At 39.2% G+C, this 19,298-nt stretch overlaps 2 protein-coding genes across 5 annotated transcripts in view; one reads left to right on the top strand and one right to left on the bottom strand.

Annotated features, from left to right (window-relative positions):
* The window catches only part of GPR146 (G protein-coupled receptor 146), a 49,859-nt gene extending 35,085 nt beyond the window's left edge, over positions 1–14,774 (bottom strand). For all 4 annotated transcript variants that reach the window (XR_008439624.1, XR_008439623.1, XR_008439622.1 and 1 more), the window contains exon 1: positions 14,257–14,774. The gene's annotated coding sequence lies outside the window, so the exon portion shown is untranslated. The remainder of the gene's footprint in view (positions 1–14,256) is intronic.
* Positions 14,775–14,853: 79 nt separating this feature from the next.
* The window catches only part of C16H7orf50 (chromosome 16 C7orf50 homolog), a 31,443-nt gene continuing 26,998 nt past the window's right edge, over positions 14,854–19,298 (top strand). Inside the window, exon 1 of the mRNA XM_053992052.1 lies at positions 14,854–14,946. Within this exon, the coding sequence (XP_053848027.1) occupies positions 14,854–14,946 (93 nt within the window). The remainder of the gene's footprint in view (positions 14,947–19,298) is intronic.

Below are 19,298 nucleotides of genomic sequence, written 5' to 3'. Positions count from 1 at the left end.
TTCAGTGTGTGGCACAGTGGGGAACTCAGTGTATTTTAAACATTCTCCCCCTGTGCTTGTACAGATTTTTATAGTTGAATTGAGAATTTATAACATGCTGGGTCTCATATTCCAGGTCTGTTTGTTTCTAAATCTATACACAGAACATGGACTAGGTCATAAATTTTTGCAGATGAAATGAAGGCTGATTAGAATTTTAATATTAAGGAAGGAAATGGCCTTGGGTAGTGCACTACAGAGCAGAACAGGCCTTCTGTTAATACACAAGAGTATTACTGTTTTCTTGAACTTTGCCTTCCAATCCAATTACAACTTGTGCCTAGAAATCATAACTCTGGTGCCTTCCAGTTGATAATGTTGAATGTTATCCTTGTCCAAGCTTATATAATTTCCAGTAGTAAAAACAATCTTGATTATAAAACTGCTAGATAATATACTCTTAAAACTGAGTTATGGGCAATAGTACATGGTCTTTGTTGATAAACAAAGCAGTCATGATGGTATATCAAATTGACCCAGTTCTGTCTCATTTTAAATTAAATGAAATCAAGAGTTTTTTCTTGGGACATGCAATTCCTGTGATGACATATTGTGTAACTTATACTTCGTGATAAGAATGGAGACAGAGCTTTCAGTGTAAATGATTTTTTTTTTTTCTGAATCAAGCAAAATAACGGGAATCTCTGTGTTGGCTTTCATTTTAAGCACTTCTGTGATAGCATCATGCTCACAGTATGAAATGAGCTCATCCAAGGAGTACTTCCAGCCAGTTCCCTTATCAGCGTAAGCCATCGTAGCTCAGAACGTGTCCTCCTGTATCCTCCTCCCCTGCCCTCACTGGTAACTGGCTTGGACCAGATGCTGCACAATTCCCTGGATCTGTATTTACCATCCCTTGGCTGCACAATTCCCTGGATCTGTATTTACCATCCCTTGGCTGCACACATCTTTGTTGCACATTTACAGCACAAAATATTATTACTGAAGTGTGGAATCACATTCTGGTATTACTTCATGAAAATCGATTCTGATTCCTCGCTACTTGAGAGCATGTTATTAGCATAGTACAACTAATCATTTTCTTACAAAAGAATGACAGTTGTATCCTTGTTTAGATGCTGCCTGTGTATTTATAGGATATAAATATATGTAGCCAAATGTGGTGGCTAAACTTGGCTGCTTCTCCTGCTGCTTTCTGTGGTTTTGCTTCATTGTCCAGAACAAGCGACAACATTTTCAACTCTCTTGCACCCATCACCAGGTTTTGTGAGACGTCCACTCTTGGCAGAAAAAGATCAATGCAGATTTGTTTATTTGGGCCTTTAAATTATATAGCAGACTTTTATCATTTATTATCTATCTCTAAGAAGTTTTGTTTATCGTTCTCACACCATTAAAACATCACATTAGTGGAACAGTCTGAAACATATTTATCCCACTCTAAAATCTCAAGGGGCTGTGCACAGGCTGTTATGCAAGTAGGTTTATTTTAGATTTCTTCCCTTTTTTCTTTAATCACTTGTGTAATGTGTTTGAAATGTATGTCTGATGTTGATTCCTTTTTGTGTTCCACTGGGGGCATTTGATTTTAGAGCTAAAAGGATTGAATACTAAATGTTCTTTTTGCATGGGTACATAAAGAGGGTAGTTTCTTCTTTCAGTCAGAGAAAGGCATTCCTAGGATTTAAAGCCTGATAAAGTAATAAAAAATACAGCAAATCCAAAAAGGCTAAAATACTAATGTATTTTTATAATTTGGGGGTTTTTATATAGAGGTAAATCAGAGCAGAAAGAACAAACTATATGAGAGATACCGTTCCAAATGAAGAAATTAGAATTATTACATTGTGCCATCCACATTGTAAGAACAGTATGGATGAAGTCTGACTTCTTTAGTGATTTTTTCCCCCTGTATTAGCCCACAAGTCTTTCAGTAAACAGAAATATACAGGTTTGTGATGACTTGGTATAATGAATCTGATGCTTAGAAAGAGAGTTGTATTCAAAGATTTTTGTTTCCCCCTTGTTTCTTAAAGTAGAAAAATGCTAATGCTTCCTTTCTTTTCTGAACTTCCAGACTGGAACCGAATTTGATAATACTGTTCCCAGGGTAAAGTACCCTTCACAGATCTTTGTAGAGTTATGAATACTTTTGTTTGATTTCTTGCAGTTTTTGGGCACAGCACAGTAAGTTTAGTGTTGGTATCTGCATTAGACTTGGCATTTCAGAAACATTCCAGTTTAAAGGTTCTGTTGTGATTCACTGCTGAAGGTGCAGTGAGTTGGCAGCTCTGGAGAGACTAGTTTCTTTCTGGTACCATGTTATCTTTGATCAGGAAACCATTTGAACTGAGATGCCTTCAGAAAATAACATGAGAAAATATGGAAGTCCAGACCTTACCAGACAGTTTTGCTGCAAGGGAGGATCCAGTTGTGGTTTTGCCTACAAACACTTTTTATTTGTTGAGTTACAGTTCTTAATTACTCAAAATTTTGAGGGATTTTGTGTCAGCCATGTGAGCCGTGTGAGCATTCCAAACTGAATTAGCATTATGAGCTTTCCATGTATTCTCAGTTCTTCCCCCTCCTCAATTCACCTCACTCAAAAGCTGAGGAGAAGGGAATGTGACTGAAGGTCACTTTCTTCAGTAGGCCAAAATGCAAAGCTTAAGCCAGTGATCCAGCAGGCATCTTACACTAGAAGCTCCTCAAATGATCCAGGCATCATACAAAATTCTGGCATCAAACCAGGCAGTTGGTGACACCCAGTGCTCCAAAACCGACCACTACTGCTTGTAGTGACAGACACGGGCAAGCAAAGTGCTCCATCATGTGCCACGAGCAGTGTTTCTGTCCCTAACCCTGGAGATCTTCCCACCCAAAGTGGTACCTGCCCTGCTCAATGTGGTCTTTAAATAACCAACCAACTGCAGAAGAAAGTGGTCACACGTGTGTGTAGCCCAGAGTGTCCCCATGAGCACTGAGAGAATTTTGCAGCTTTGTTAGACATGTCTCCACCTAAGAGTTTCCAGAAGAACTGGTGGGAGTGCAGCTACCACCTTCACCCATCATTCTTCCTGAAGGATGATGCTATTATATCTAAAGCTTGTTCAGGCAAAGACATCTTAATCTTATTGTAATAGGTTCTAATTATTCACTTCTGCAAGATCCCTGCCTGGGAGTCACCACAAGCCAGATACTCTGTGAACGATTAGCCCAAGAAGTTCTTAATTACTCTGGAGTCACTCCAGCTCTTTAAAATGTATTGCCTGTACTGATACCATAAATCCATTTTCCTCTCCGCTTGCTGTGGAGCCCTTTGTACCCTGGGTTCTGTGTTAATGATGGCCCAGAAGTGCTGCTGTGGCTTATCCCTCATGCTGCTGGTTGTCATCTACAGCTGAGCACGTGCCATGGGGACACGGCTACAAAAGACACTGATAACCCAGCAGGTCAGGTATTATATGGCCTAGTTTTTAAAATTCTGATTATCACTCTGGAGAAAGAGCCACAAAAATGCTATGGAATTGTCTGTCTTTGTAGTGGATTTTGTGGCTTCCTATTTGCAACATTTGTTGCGAATAAATTTTTGCACTTTGGCCAAAACAAGACTGTTTTTATGACTTTACTTCAAAATGTGCTGAAAGCTTGTGTTGCTGTGTTATTTATTGTATAGCACTTAAATAACTTTATATACTGAACACATGCTAAAGCAGAATTCACAAATGGCATCTCCCTCAGTGTAACTTCAGAAGAATTTCAGAAAACCTGCAGTTGGTGTCCTGCTGCAACCACGTAACTTTGCAAGGAAGACAGACATTCTAAAAGCTTTGGGACAGAATTAGGAAAATTATAAACACTTGAAATTGTGACAGTACCAGGAGCATTAAACCTAATTTGACTGAAATCCAAATACAAACCTTAATCTAAGAAGCTAAAAAAGTAATGAAAGATACAAGGCTTTTCCTAGGGATGAAGGATTTCAGAAGCCTTTAGAGGTCTGTGTGCTCTGTTATATGGGTTATGTTTCTAACACCTCCCAATGTGGATCTAAAGTAGTTTTTTATTTAAAAAGGAAAGATATACAGGCAGTTTGGCAGTAGATCTACTCTTCGAATAGATAAAAATGCCTAAAAACCTCTTGACAGTTGCTTGTAAGAGGAGCTGTATTAGATACTTTTCTCCTTTTATTTCTAGTAAATTTATTGACTGAACAGCTGAGGAGGTGTTTCAGGCTAATTACCCATTTCCAAGCAACAACTGTGTCTCAAGTCTTTTGATCATGTGCCAGTTTTAAACTGAAAACAAGCCTTGATATGACTGCACTTTTCACTTCTTTAGACTTTTGTAGTCTTTTTAGTCTTTCACTTCTTCAGTCTTTTGTAGTTAGTCAGAACTTCTGCATGTATTTTCATATGTGTGCTCCTGCTGTCAAATGTGTGTTCCTTTTATTTGAATGGCATAGACATCCTAAACCAGCTCTGCTTACTTAAGTGGTAGAGTCTTTTGCCATATCAGTTCTTACAGCATGTATGTCTTTTCCTGTTAAAGCACTCCTATTCCTAAAGCATTTCCCATTATCACTGGTGTCCTGACAGCAGTAATCTCTTAGGAGGTCTAATCTGAGACCAGGTTAAAAAAAAAATTTAAAAATCCTAAAATTCTGTGAGCTCAATCTAACTTTTTTTCTATGGCAACCAAAGGGTTAAAGAAATCCTTTTAAATAAATTTGTTCTTTTTCTAAATAGATAACTAGCCAAATGCATTTCAAGTATTTGTTCAACTGATCAAATATTGCTTTAGGTTTAGAAAACAAATTAACCAAATGTTTGAAGAATTAGACATTTTGTACCTGAACAATTCTCTGTGTCATTGCTTCTGCACTGATGACCCTGAGTGCTGTGGTCAACACAAAAGACCCTTTCCATGAAAATAAGTCAGACAAATGTTTAGTTTTATTTTTTTAGTTCTTCATGAAACAACTAAACTGTGGAAGTTCACACTCTTTTAATTTTATCCTTTTACTTGAGAGAAAGTCACACCTGTGTGTCAAATTTAAGTCCTTACTTCTTCTGTAGATACACTAATTGGCTGAAATACACACATATACATATATATATATTTGTACACATGTATTTGGCAGAAACATAACTTGATAGTTGAACATTAGTTTGAATTTGGGATAAACATTAGTTTGAATTTGAGATAAACATGTTTCTATGTATGTGGGCTCAGAAAGCAGAACAGTCTGTCTTGACACTAAATAAACACAGTTCCCAGGTGGAAATTCTCAATTAAGATGTCTGATTAACTTCTAATTCAATGGTTCTGCTTTAAGATCCTGGCAGTGTTTGAATCACTGTTATTAGCTACCATTCTTCTTTCTGCTCTGGAACTTGAAGCTGTGAACTCCTTTTTCCCACTGTTAGGGTAAGATTTTCTACCAATTAGCTAATAACAGGAGTGGACTCAGAGACACATGGGCACGTCAAAGACATTTTTGCATGCTACCTATGATGAAGAGTTTTAAATAGATCAAATTAAAGTTTTGGCAGTAAGATTTCAAAATCTCAGTTGATTCTTACAACTGCTCTGTTCTGTTCTGCTGGTAGTGTCTCCTATCACAGAGTGTGCTTGCTCTGAGCTTACAGACTTGGGTGATTATTGGATATTCTGTTTACAGAATTGTGAGGCTTTTTTAGAGGTTGCTAGAGCTTAATTCCTAACAGGCCACTTGCTTTGAGTCATTGCTGAACTGGATGTTGTGATGCAAGTCCAAAAGGAAAAGCAAAGGGAAGGACAGAGGATGACAACACTTGCTGTTCTTGAACTGCCCTGACCACATCTTGCAATATGTTTTTATTTGTACAGTATATGAAGATAACCTGTTTTCTTTATTATATTAGGTATCTTAATGAAGTTCTGGGTATGAGTTATTATTAGATGGCAGCATCTATTTGTTTAATTAGCTAAATGATACAAGTGAAATTTCATTTTGAATTCAGTCATCATCTGTTAAACTGCTGGAGCAGTTCAATAATTGACTGCTACCATTACCCACTCCAAAATGAGCAAGGAAACCCATGAATTTTTGCCACAGAAGACTTCTTTCTGATATGTTTATTGAGCATTGGTGTGTGGGCAATGAGTGAAGGGGATTTTCTTGCTCATTTGACACTGCAGGAAGCAAACCAGCATCCTCTCACTTGAGTTGTACCTTGAAATGGCTGCAAAACCCTGACAGCTCCAGTGAGAGCTGCCTGTTTGTTCCCTGGCTGTGCCTCAGAGTTTCTGATGGGCAGGTAACCAGCACCTGTGCTGGACAGTGAAACACTGCAGGTCAGGGAGTCACAGCTCCAGCAGCCAGAGGAGAAACCAACTGAACCAGCAGCTCACCTGAGAGGATGGAGAACAGAGGGGAACTTCCCTTTTATACAAATACTCTCAGCATTGTGGAAATGTGAGTCCTGTACACTGTAAGACATTTATTAATTGCTACACTGGTTGTCTGTTGCCATTTTAAAAATTTACTTGCTTGTATCTGCAATAAATCAAAATTATATTTTTCTGATAATATGAAACACCTGAGTTCAGGCCATTGGAAGCAAAAATTATGCTTTCTGCCTTTACTAGACCTCTGCTATTGTTTTGAAATTAGAGGGAAATAATTGAAAGCCCAGAACAGCAATGCAAGATGCTACTAAAGAGCAACAAATACCAAAAGATCTGTGGTAATTTGAGAGTTGACAAGCTGCAGTTCATCACCCCAGTATGTAAAAGGTAGGATACACATAGAAACATTATGTGTTTTACACTTCTATGTGTATTTTAAGGAATAGTGTCTTCAGCCAGAGGGTGCAAAAAATGGGATCCCACAAGCTGCACCTCCACTTGCTTTCACCTTTCTATCACCTCCTCCTTTTGCTAGCAGAAATGTTCACAGTGAATCAAATTAACAAAGTGATTTGGTAATAAAGTAACCTTTGTGAGGGGACAGAGAGGTAATTTTCACCCAAATGGGTGTACAGAACTGTGCAAACACTTGTGCCAAGGAAGAGGTGGGAGATGGAGACTGTGTCTTTTGGCAGTGGTACTGACTTATGTAGGTTTAAATTGGTGCTAAAACTATTACCTGAGATTTTTATTCATAAGTGTAAAGCTTTCTTTAGAGCCTAAAGAGCAGCATTTGGTTGTGTAATCTTTCACTGTAAGCAGAATATGCTCCATCTAATTTATAAGCACATTGTTTGTTCCACTGCAGTCACTATGTGGCTGTATTTCTTCCATTAAGTTAATAATCTCTATTCCATATAATGTGAGTATTCTAGTGTAAGGCAGGCAAGGAAGAAATCAGAGCTCTGTGTAATGACATTAAGCTTTTAGGTTACAGACAGAGTAAAGGACTCACAGCTGCTTAACATATGCCCTCTGCCTGAACTCGCTTTATCACTTGGTATCTGACTGCTCTCAACATATAAAAAGTTGCTGTGATTGATAGTTGGTTATACAGTATTTGTCAGGGTGAACTGAATCATTATGTGTACAGATTCGGGAATATAAAAAAATAAAGCTGAAAAAAGAACAACAAAAACTCTGACATCTTTCCCATTCATTAAGCTTTCCTAAGGCAACTGTTTTTGTTTGCAGGAGTTAGTGGTTGCTGGTTTTTCTAACTAGCAATTGCTGAGTGATTTAGAGTACATCTCTGCTCTTTTGTTTGGATTTCATTTGCGAAACCATTTAGAGTTATAAAACTGTCAACTTAAGAACATTCTATATATTTTGCCAGTGAGGGCCTCCTGTATGCAGAGTTTATGCATTTCTCTCCATTTTGTGTGCTGTTTGAATTCTCAGTATATATCACTGTTGTTCTTTTTCTGGTTGTTCAAATAATTCCCACTGCCTTTTATGAGCAGCAGAAATCCTTGAAGTAATTATGAAATTGCATCTCAGATCAGTCATCAGATATTGCTAACCACAACATCTCACCCTTGGCCAAACCTAGCCCAGCAATGCAGTAATAGAATGTTCTGCTGATGCTTAAAAACACTTGAAATTTAGAAACCCTGACTGCAACTAGAATTGAATCATGCACCTAAACATTAGAAAGCATAAACCAGATCTGTTGATTATATTGATTGCAGTAGTTAAACCACAGGATGGTACCTTCCTAAACTCTCAGATGCCCTAAAATAACTGCAAGCTAGGAGTTGAAAAATGTTATGCAAACTTTTATTACCTACTACTCGGAGCTTTGGTCACTGTTTGTCTCCTGCAGAATTCCTTTGGTGGCTAAGCTCAGCTTTACATTGTGTGGAAACTGTGGGGCCACGGTCTGTGATCATTCTGCACAACCTCAATCTCTCCTGGCCTTGCTGCTGGCCCTGTTTCATGCATTTCATGTATTTATTCCAGATTTTCTATTCCTATTGTTCATAAAGTATAGCAGACTTAAGTCATCAAGTACTTAAATTATATAAATGTGGCTGTGACAACTTTCTGTAACTTGAAAGTTGGAAATCTGTCATGAATTTGCACCACTTATTGTTCCTGGATGCTTGGTTGGTCAGGTACAGTGGGAGATAAGCCAGTACTTCAAACCTGCTTGGGAACTTCTGGAGTCAAAAGTTTTTAAGGTTCAATGACAGATTTTAGGAAAGCCTTAAATAACTGAAGAGTTCACTCAGTGAATTTGCAAGAATCTGTGCAGGAAGTACAATGTTTTGTCTTTGCTATCTTAATAGAAAAACAGGTTCTGATTTTCCTGGCTTCCCTAAGTTTTCCAGAGTTCCCTGTTGTCCTTGACTTCACATTTCAGTAACCATGCTTCCTGCATCCCTGGCAGGAGATCTTATCTCCATTTTCCACCTTATGACCTTCCAGTACAATTTTAGCTCCCAGTATTGCAAGGGAAATTATTATTTTTTAAAGAAGGTTTTAAAAAAGAAAAGAAAAATGAGGAAAATTCTTTGTGAAACTTGTTCACAAAGAGACTGCAATTTTACTTAACGTGTTTTAGGAAACATATTGACTTTGACTTCAGTCTTCAACAGAGAAGTATCATATCTGCTTGCTCATTTCACATTCACAATAATGGAATGTTTCTCATTAAGAGAATAATTTTGATTGTAGTTTAATTTTTCTGTTTCAAAGTATATTTTATTGTTTGCAATTACAAAAAGAAATACAAAGCTTTTCTCTTGCCTTTCAACAATGAATTCTGACATCTTGGCTTTTTTCCAGACTACTTAATTTTTTTTTAAATTTTGTTTTGGAGACTGGGATTTCCCTTGAGATGGACCTTCCATTTGCTGTTACTCTCTCTCTTCCTTTGCTCTCCTTTTTTTCTGCCAGGCATTAACTACTTCACTTTCAAAGCTCTGCAGTCTAATCCCACTGTAGCCATTATCCCTATGCACTATGGAAATGTTGACTCTTGGTTCAGTAATAACTCAAACATTTACCTTTGACCATCTGTGTGTCTCCAGTCCTGTGCTGCCCTGTGTGCCATGAAGAAGTTCCTTGTTGTTCCTATCTTAAAACTTTCTTTTGATCCCTGCAAAATTACGTGATAACAGAACAGGTATGTGATAAACTTAATCCTCCCGTTGCTGAGTCCAAGCTTTCTTGTATTTCACATATTATTCCATCTGTAGTTTTCCACTCTGTTTTGTACTTAAGTTTAAAATTACGTGGGCAGCTGTTGTTTCCTGTTGTATTTATATTTGGTTTATCAAAGATGTAAAATGTAAATTCAGGAGGTAAAGCCTGGCTTTAAAACTATCCTAGCTGTAAATTCTGTCCATGTAAATTCTAGTACTTATTTTATAAATATGCTTAACCTACTTATTATTGAAATGCAAATTAATACAATTTGATTTTAGGATAATTTTCTTGATGGCTTAATTCCAAAATAAGCAAACACTACGAACACCTTGTTTTGTGCTGCTTTTACAATGATACTTTTCAGTGTGGTCTGCTGGAATACAAACAGGTTTTATGGAGCATTTTTGTTAAACAGTCAACAGGTTTTAATTTAGCTTCTTAAATCATAATTGTTTTTCAATTTTCTGCTCTGCCTCACAAACGCATAATGAAGGCACACCTGATGCTATAAAAACCAGATGTCATTTCAGTATTTCCAGCTGTGTGATAAATTTGGAGAGCTTAAAAGTTGTTATCATAGATCTATAGTTACCAGAGAGCTCACAAGAACAGAAAGCACGTAGAGCATCGCTAAATAAATAGGATTTTGGAATGAGTTGCACTTTATTTCCAAAGACTTTGAAAATTATGGATGGAATTTTCTTAAGGAACTTTCAGGAGACCATTTTAAACTTACAAACAAATTCAAATTCTTTCTCCCTACCAGTCATGTTAAGTACCACTTGCACTTGCTCATGGGGATTTGAAGAGCAGCACGCAGACCTGAAGGAAAGTTAGATTGTGTAATCCATGCCAGCTCTTAAAAACATTCCTCCTTTACCTTTCTCTTGAGGAAGAACTTCTTAAAACAGCATGTTCAGTGGCAACTGAACTGTGCCTGAAATATATAGTACAGATTTATAGTACTTGTTTCTTTAAACATTTTCAAATTCTGCATACAGGTGTTCAGAGGTCTCTTAGTGGAAATTATATATATTTAGAAAAAGGATCATTTCACACAAATTAATTGTCACAATCTCAATCATCCGCCTCTGGTTATCACTAGGCAGGAAGTCAAATGCAAAAATCAATTTGTTTAAAGGTGTCTCTCTTTTCACAGCCAAACTGAGGGTCCAGTTCTCTGTCTCCCAAAACATTTATCAGATTTTAAAGCAAACCAAGAGGCAAGAGATAAGCTGAGGTTGTTGATACCCTTGTGCTCGGGATGAAGGTGCAGGACAGTTGAGAGGCTGCTCGTGTTCCAAGTGCTGCTGTGGGTGTCTATTTTAGGGTGACTGAATCATGAAATGATCCCATTCTGCTAAAGAAATGAATCCTGCCCACTCCATTTTCTTGAGTGTCTTCTCTTGGGTCTTGTTCCTCACAAATTGCAAGTTGCATGTTCCTGCCTGCGTGTGTATAAATGTAGGTATGGATGAAACACATTCTGGAATATTTAGCTTGGTTTTGAAGAAGATCTTGGTGTAACTGACTAAAAATGGTGCTGGTTTTTAATAAGAAATTAAGGAAAAAAAGTTCTGTTAGGTCTAGGAGAATATGGAGGGTTTGAGATTAGTGGATATGTCCCAGGACATTCATTCCCTGTAGCTATACATCCTGTTAACTCTGCAGCTGAAAACAGTGACAATTTGTTGGTAAGGAGGTATGAAGTTTTTTATGGGTTTTGTTAACCTTGTTGTTTTAACAAAAATGTCTTCCTGAGTGAAATACAAGGATTCCCATTTGAATTGTAGGGAAAACCACCTTTCCTATGGGTCAATAACCATTCATTTTCTGCTTAATATTTAATCTTCAGCTTCACTAATCTTTCCCATAAATGGCAAAAAGGTACCTTCTCCAGCTGTATGTTAATTATGTTCCATTTTTAAGTCAGAATGGGTACATTACAGAGAAGCTGTCAATTTGACACTGAGCAAACTAAATATACTCAGCTGAGTGAATCCAGCACTGTGAACATGAACCACTGGTATAAATAGGAAAGGAGACACCTTGAAGCTTTACCATATTCAAGAAGTGTCAGATCATGTTCATTTGAAAGGGATGGCAACACTCTTTTTCCCCCAGTGCAGGCATGAATATTGTTTCACTGAACACAGGCTATCCAGGTGTTCAAGAGACTCTCATGTTTGCACCTTTAATGCTGAATTTCAGCATTTTTTGAATGGTCATCCAACTTGTTTCTTATAATCCCAGATCTTTTCCTTCATAAAGACTTAAATGGGAGATATTAAAACAGAGTGTTTGTCTTTCCATTTTTAAAATACTTCCATCTACTTTTCTGACTGTTCCTAAACCTTGTGGACTGTTTTCAAACAGCTCTTTTACCAACAAGCATTGCTGTAAGGACAGCTGGCATGAACTATTATGAACTCTTGATTATGATGATGTGTTTCATTGTTGAGGACGAAGTACTCCCGATGATATGGGACCTCCAAGACTGTCAGAAACATGAGAAATTGTTTCCTATTAGTTCTTTTCTTTTGTACCCAACTCAGCAAAGCAACATGGGATTCTTCAGATCTTCCAGAGGAAGAGTCTGAACGATAGGTCACTGTTCAGTGCACAGAATCAACTTTAATAACATTGACATGACTGAAAACATTCTATTGTAACACTAATAACACTGACATGACTGAAAAACCCTGGTATGACTGCTAGAATATCTGTATTTGATCACAACTTCTGATAAAGAAAATACATTTCTTTCTATGTTGTGTGCTTAAAAAGAACACATTCCAGTAACAGTGGTCACTCGTGCCACTTGGCTTCTGAAAAATGCATCACTATGAGCAAAAATATCCCACACTTTAAAGGTAATATTTCTATTTTTGCTGAGGGAGTAATGGGGAGGAATATCACTTGAGCTTGAGAATGTCAGTACAAGCGGTATGTGTTGTGTAAGTCCCACCTAAGCTTTCCTTGTCTGAAATGTTAAATAAAGACTTTAATGAGTTCCTCTGCATAAGGATAAATTTAGCTCCAAGAGCAGTGCAAAGCAGACTTGTTGATTGGTGTGGGAATGATTGCTGTGATTCCTGAGCTATGAAGGTGCTGTCATTTCTGCAAAGGATCTATGCAGGGGAGGCAAAACAGAGAACTGACTCTGCAAAATGAATTGTGGGTCTGTGGGTCTGCCCAGAACTTCATGTAGGATCCTATTCTATTATGAATCATAACTTTGTTTTTTTTGTTGTAAGTGATTGTTCTTTAATTACACCTTCAGCTGTAATTTTGTGATCATTTTGTGTGAAAAGTTCCAAACTAGATTAATAAATTAGTCTAGAAACTTCTTACTATTTAAATACTGCCTCAGCTATTTTCGTAGCTTTATTAGAACAGTTCATGCTTCAACTTATGGCGTTTACTTTTGGTCATGGGGGTGTTCTCCAGGTCATTCTTTAAGTGGGTGAGTCATCCATTTCTGTGTGACATGCAAATAACAAAATGACCCTTTAAAAGTGTGTGTTTTCCAAGGAAAGAGCAACACTGCACCTGCAGATGCACATCTGCACTTGCTGTACTAAATTCCTGCTTTCTGTCTGCTGGTACTGAGCTGGAGATGCTGGGAAGTCTCTTCTCTCTACCTTCAGACTTTGCACCTTACAGGCTGGGGATAAAGAGACTCTGAAACATTTAAGTGGAAGTGAAGGCATCCAGTCCCTCTCCAGCAGTGAGAATGTGTGTTGCTGTCAACATCTCAGGATGACCAGTGTGAGGAGGACAAGCATTGTTGCTCTTGCTCCACAGGCACCTATTTATTATCTGTCCCAGTGAATTCCTGCCTCTGCTGGAGAAGATATGGAGCTATCATTATTTTTGCTTGCCTTGCAGAAGGCAGGCTTTGATTTCACTCTCTGTATCTCACTGTCTACGTAAATCATCTGAAGTTGGCCAAAAACTTGAGAAGACTGTTGTAATCTACAGCTGTTATCTGTGCCTTCCCCGTTTTTATTGGGGATAAAGCCTGCTTGCATTAGGGTAAGGGCAAATACACGCGTGCTGCATAAACCTGTGTTGGTCGTTCCTAAACAACGTGCCAGAAATCCCCCTTGGCTGTGTTAACAACTAATTGCCAAGTTCTTTTTGACAAAACAATCAGCCTAGCCCCCGTGCATGCACGCTGCTGTGAGTCGTGGTGCAGAGCAGCACATGGAACTCGGTGCAAGTATGTTCTGTATGTGGCTGCTATGGTGATTAAAATACATAAATAAAATAGATAAATATGGACCATATTAGAAATCCATTACTGGCTCTCTCTCAGATCGCAGGCAGCTCCAGCGTGCGGTGTCAGCCGTGTTCCCCTGCCCCGAGCGGGAGCTCCTGGGGGGGGCTGCACTTACGCAATGGCCCGGTCCTACCTTGTCAGCTCGCAAATTCAACACAAAACGGGTAAACAAAGGGCTTTTGTGCACGGTTTATAGTTCAGTGAGGATTAGTGGCCTGACACGGTTCTCAGACGGGACAAGCTTAGCGTTAAGTCGCCCGAGGTTAACGAGGGCGGACGTGGGGCAGACTGTGCAGGCTGCAGCAGAAGGGTCTCTCGGCTTTCGGACGTGGGACAGAGGATTGTCAAAAGCAGGTTCTGCTTACCTGGGTTGGCGTGTCCGTCACGTGTTCCCAGCGTTCCAGGTGCCTCAGGATGTGGGTGACCTCAGGCACTTGCTCGCAGTCCTTCCCGCAGCTCCAGGGGTCCCCTCCGCCGGCTCGGACATCCTATCCCGCTCGTGGGCTCCGGCTGGATCAGATTCCTGCTTTTCTTCCCCCTCTCACCTTTTAGCATTCTCTGACCGTAAAATCCATCCCTTTCCTGAAATGCAGAACGATGCACTTGTCCAATGAAGTTTTTCCAGGCGAGATTCAAATTCCAAACAAGCCTTTCATTTCCTTCGCGCTGGGGGGAGAGCGAAGGCAGGGAGGCGAAGGAAAGCGCTCGCTTCCTTTAAATCCCCACCAGCGTCTTCCCAGCGCTGGAAGAGAAGTAGCTTGTCATGGTGATCTTCGGAGTTTAACTTTAGAGGGGGAGGGAGAAAGTGGAAAGCAAACTGAATGCTGTAGTGGAGATTTCTCTCTTCCCCCACTGGGCCCCTTGCCGACTGTTTTTATTGATTTCAATCACTGGAGGCTCGCTGGCTCTCAGAAGAAACACTGTGTAATGTGTTCTTTCCTGGCTTTCATTAAAGAAACTCAATGCAGTGCGGTCACGCTGCCGAGCTCGCCTGGCAACCTGCCTACACCCTGTGGTACCTCTTTCATTGGAGGAGATCGAGCTCGTGGTTTGGGGTTGGTTTATTTATTTTTTTTCTAATTCTCCAGCAAGGATTTCAAAACAGCCTCTGCTCTGCTTCTACCTCCTCTCACAGCCCAAAGCCTTTTTAAGCCTCAGAAGAAATTGTCAGCACCACTAAAGGGGGCGACTTTGGTGGCAAAGAAAGCGCCGAGTGCTGCGACAGTCTCGTGCTCCTTCTATTAAAATTCCTCTGCGTTTCTGGGGAGGGGTTAAAAGGGCTGTGTGTAAGCCACAGGGATGTGGATAGAAATTATTTCCAAGGGGGGGGGGGGGGTTCCTTTTTTTTTTTTTTTTCCTTCAGTTCCGTGTTCTCCTGATTGCTTAACGCGGTTTAATTAAGAGTAGGGGAGTAAGCAAAATCCTTCAGCAAATATGTGAAAATTCCTGGCCGCGCTGTAGTTGCAAATGAAGCAAAACTGCATTCCCCGAGTCTGCAGTTGTGGTGGTGTCTCAAGTATTTCTGTTGTACTCAGGGCTGTGATACTGGTGGAGAAAAATGAGAAATACAATACGATCCTAATTTATGCCTTAGAACTTAATCTGCCACAGTGCAGGAGTATGTACTTTATAGGAGTAACAGTCTATAAAGTGGAATTCAACAAGCTGCATTCCTTAAGTTGTGTATTCTGTGTGCCTGTAAATGCTTTCATGTAATTTAGTAAATTGTTCAATTTCTTCTTATTCAGCAGTTGCTAATGATAACACTTTATGTGTTCTTCACAATTGGCTGTAAATCTGAGACATGCAAAGATCACACAGTTGTAAATTAAACCAGGTTTCAAGCTCATCAAGGTGCATCTATTCTAAATTACAGCTGCAAGTTTAGGGTGCTACCTGATCACTTGTATTCCTGAGATACTATAGCTGTATACACAAGGAGGCTTTAAAAAAAAAAACAAAAAAACCCCACCAAAATCCCAACATTTACCACAAAAAGAATCCTTTCCTGGTACAGAAAGATAAAAAGGCTATTCTTACTTAAATCTGGTTTCCTGCAGAACTTTTTTGAGGCTTCTCTGCCTGGGTTGATCTACAGAAAGCTTTCCTAATCAACTTAATATAAATTATTGCCAGTGTTTTTGTTGTGAGGAGTTGAGATTCTACAAACACCTAGCTTTTATGAAAAATTTTGTATTTTTCTTTGAGCAGTATATAACATGTAAAAGGTCTTCCTCTGTAAGTGCTACAGACATTGTACAAAGAGTACTTCTACATGTTGCTTTTCATTTAAAATTTGCTTGCTGCATGATAATGAAATTTCATACACCCTCTCTGGTCATACTTCTTTTCATGGGATGCTAAATGATAGAAAATAATTATTTAAATTCAGTATGGCCTTGAACTGTTTTATGCAAATTCTCTAGCTGTAGTTGCAGCACAACTCTTTGGCCAGCCTTGGATAGTAAATAATTTGTCAATCTTTCTTTTATGAACCTTTTGTCTAAGGGTCTGGCAGCCTTTCTTCTCTGTGGGTTTTGATCTGTGTTTATGGATTCCGCGTTTTGTTTTTAGGCTGGCAGATGGCCAGTTATTTATCTGGCTTCATGTGTATTGTGTGAGGCAGAAACAGGACATTTTGCATGCTGATATCATCCACAGGGCATTTGGGGGGCAAAAGGCTGCTCCTAAGCAGAAGCCATGACGTGATGTGTCAGTAGCTCTTGGTCAGTGAACAAAGCCCCTTTTGACACTTCTCTATGTTAAAAGTTATGAAATAACATGAGCTTCATGAACAAACAAGGTGATACAATGCTCCTACTATGAAAAAAGCCATATAATCCATTTCCCCTCCATTTTGAACTCTCCGGAGTTCAAAAATTTGATGCCCTTTTTATACATTTGTCACTGTTCTTTATTCCTTTGAATTTCTGCTGCTGCTTGCTTTGCTGTAGTACAGATTTCTGGTGCTGTGCTGGGAGAAAAGGATAAAAGGATATTGGTTTGGGAGGAGCTGGATTCACTAGTTCTAATAAATAGCGAATTTGGTGTTGTGGCTTGGTTTGTGGTTCCTTCTATAGGTTTGGCAGCAAAGCCAAAACCCTGATCAGGCAGGAAGTTCAGACCTACAGAGACGAATCCCAAAGGCAAAATTTCATAGATGAGTATTCTGTTCACTGTGGCAATTCCTCAGAGTTTCTGACTCTGTCAACATTATTCTGTGCTGGCAATGGACAAACAGGAATGCACATGTGGGAATTTTGGAGGAGTGAGGAGGAGGAACAGAAGTCTTTAGGAGATGTCTTCAGTTCTACTTAAGTGTGAGGCCATCAAGGACTGGAAGCAAATTTTAAAATGCTCTTAGTGCTCTATGGAAGCACAACACAATTACTTTGCAGTTATTAGTGCTGTTATTCCCTTCTTGGTGCTGCTTGCTCAGCTACTGGAGTTCATAATCCCCAGGCAGTATGAGCTTTTATGCAGATACAAAAACTGCCCTCAAAAATGACACCTGTTTGGTTCTGCTGCTCTCATTGCAACAAAAAAAAAAAAAAAAAAAAAAAAAAAAAAAAAAAAAAAAAAAATCATGTATCTTCAAGAGAACCTGTACATCTTTTTGCTGGTTTCTCTTGCAGTTCTAGTTCTAGTTCTCTGTTCTGTATTGCTTAGCAGGGCTGCTTTTTAGTATTAAACACTTCCTGTCTGTGTGAGCTGGCTCCCCATTTATGATTGTAGGCTCACTTCTAAGGATCATTTATAAAATGTTTCAAATTTGTGCAGTATTTCCAGATTACAAAGAATGGTGGAAAGCTTTAACTGGTATCTAAAAGTGCTACAGCTGAAGCCTCCAGCTATTTTGAGTCAGATGTCTTGGACTATTTAGAGCATATTGCTATATTTACACACAGTTCAGAAAGTTGGAGACTGGCATTGATGAAAGGCAGTGTGTATTGACACCCACAGACTTTGCCTGCAGATGGACATGGTATGATACAAACTTTGGGAATTTGCTTGCTCATATCTCCGTGCCTGTGCAAAGTTGACATGGGCTTTTATGAGCATAAGTGTGAAAGATTTGGGGGTCTGCCTTTCACTCAAAAAATGGCATCCAGTGGCAATATCCCTTTTAGCACCTTTTCAGGCCTTCTGGAAAGTTTACAAGTGGAAGACTCCCACCTCCTTAATCATGAGAAAACACTGGCTCTCCTCTGAATGTCATTCATTCAAGTGTGCTGACCTGGCCTGACCTTGTTTAGGTTGAGATCTAATGAGCCCACAGCCCAAGGTGGTGTGGTAGCTCTCAGCAGGCTTTGCAAATAAGCAAGTGCTGTTTTCCTGTGTGCATGTGGTTTAAATTTATCATGTCAATAAACAAGTGTCTCACATGCTCAAATAGGGACTTTACAATGTTGTAGTTAAAGCTAAATTGTAGCGCTACAAATTGTGATGTCACTTTATAAATATAGAAGGAGACAACCTGGAATATTTATGACCTCAAAACAATGAAGTCCTGTTGGTTGGGTTTTTTTTTAGTTTAAATAATGACATAACACTAAAACTCTTAATCCAAATGGGTCACAAACATCTTCCAGACAAACAGTCACACTAATGGTTTGGGGAAAACAAAAACTCAGGCTGTTGATTTAAGGAAAGGAGAGGTGCATCAATACATTAATAAATAATAAATACAGCTAGGATTTAAATTCCAATGGAAGGTTTGGTTTTGTTTTCTTTCAAGTCCCCAAGTTTGGGGGAAGGGATTTTTTTAATATAAATTGTGATAAAATTACCCTCACTGATAAAATCACCCTCAGCTTCAGTAGGGACTATACCACCAAATGTAGGTATTTTCTGAAGCAGATAAAACCTGAGGTTTTCAAATCAAAAGCCAGTGTAGGACAGACTGTGGCACATCCTACTAAATTAAGCAAGTGGACATGGATGGATAAAAGTATATTTGGAACTAGAGAAGTTGTTTGAGCTGTTGTGAGGCCTCTGTCTGTACCTGTGCTGGGAGTCCCAGGCAGAAGCTGATGTCTCCAGTTTTCCCTGGATGATGCTGTGGGCCAGCAGAAGGTACCTCCAGCTGTAAATCCTGACTCTTTCCTGCCAGGACAGCCCTGCAGGAGAACAATGCTCTTGTGTCAGACAGCCCACGGCCCATCCATGCTGGAAACAAACGTTGTTAGGGCTTGGTATTTACGTTGGGACCTACAGAGAGGGAGCAACTTGTTTTGTTTTTAATGGAGCGGTCAGGGAGAAGGATAAAAAGCTTTTTGATAATGTGAGGAATGTGGTGGGGGGGAAAGGGAAGTAACCAAGATATACATTTACTGTAAGTATGAAGAAGCAGAGGCTTCTTTATCAGACTGGCTCTAATGATGTGCCACAGTCACTTTATTTGAAA

This window comes from Vidua macroura, chromosome 16, assembly GCF_024509145.1.
Source record: "Vidua macroura isolate BioBank_ID:100142 chromosome 16, ASM2450914v1, whole genome shotgun sequence".
Taxonomy (NCBI): Eukaryota; Metazoa; Chordata; class Aves; order Passeriformes; family Viduidae; genus Vidua; species Vidua macroura.
This window is presented reverse-complemented; position numbering and strand designations above follow the sequence as displayed.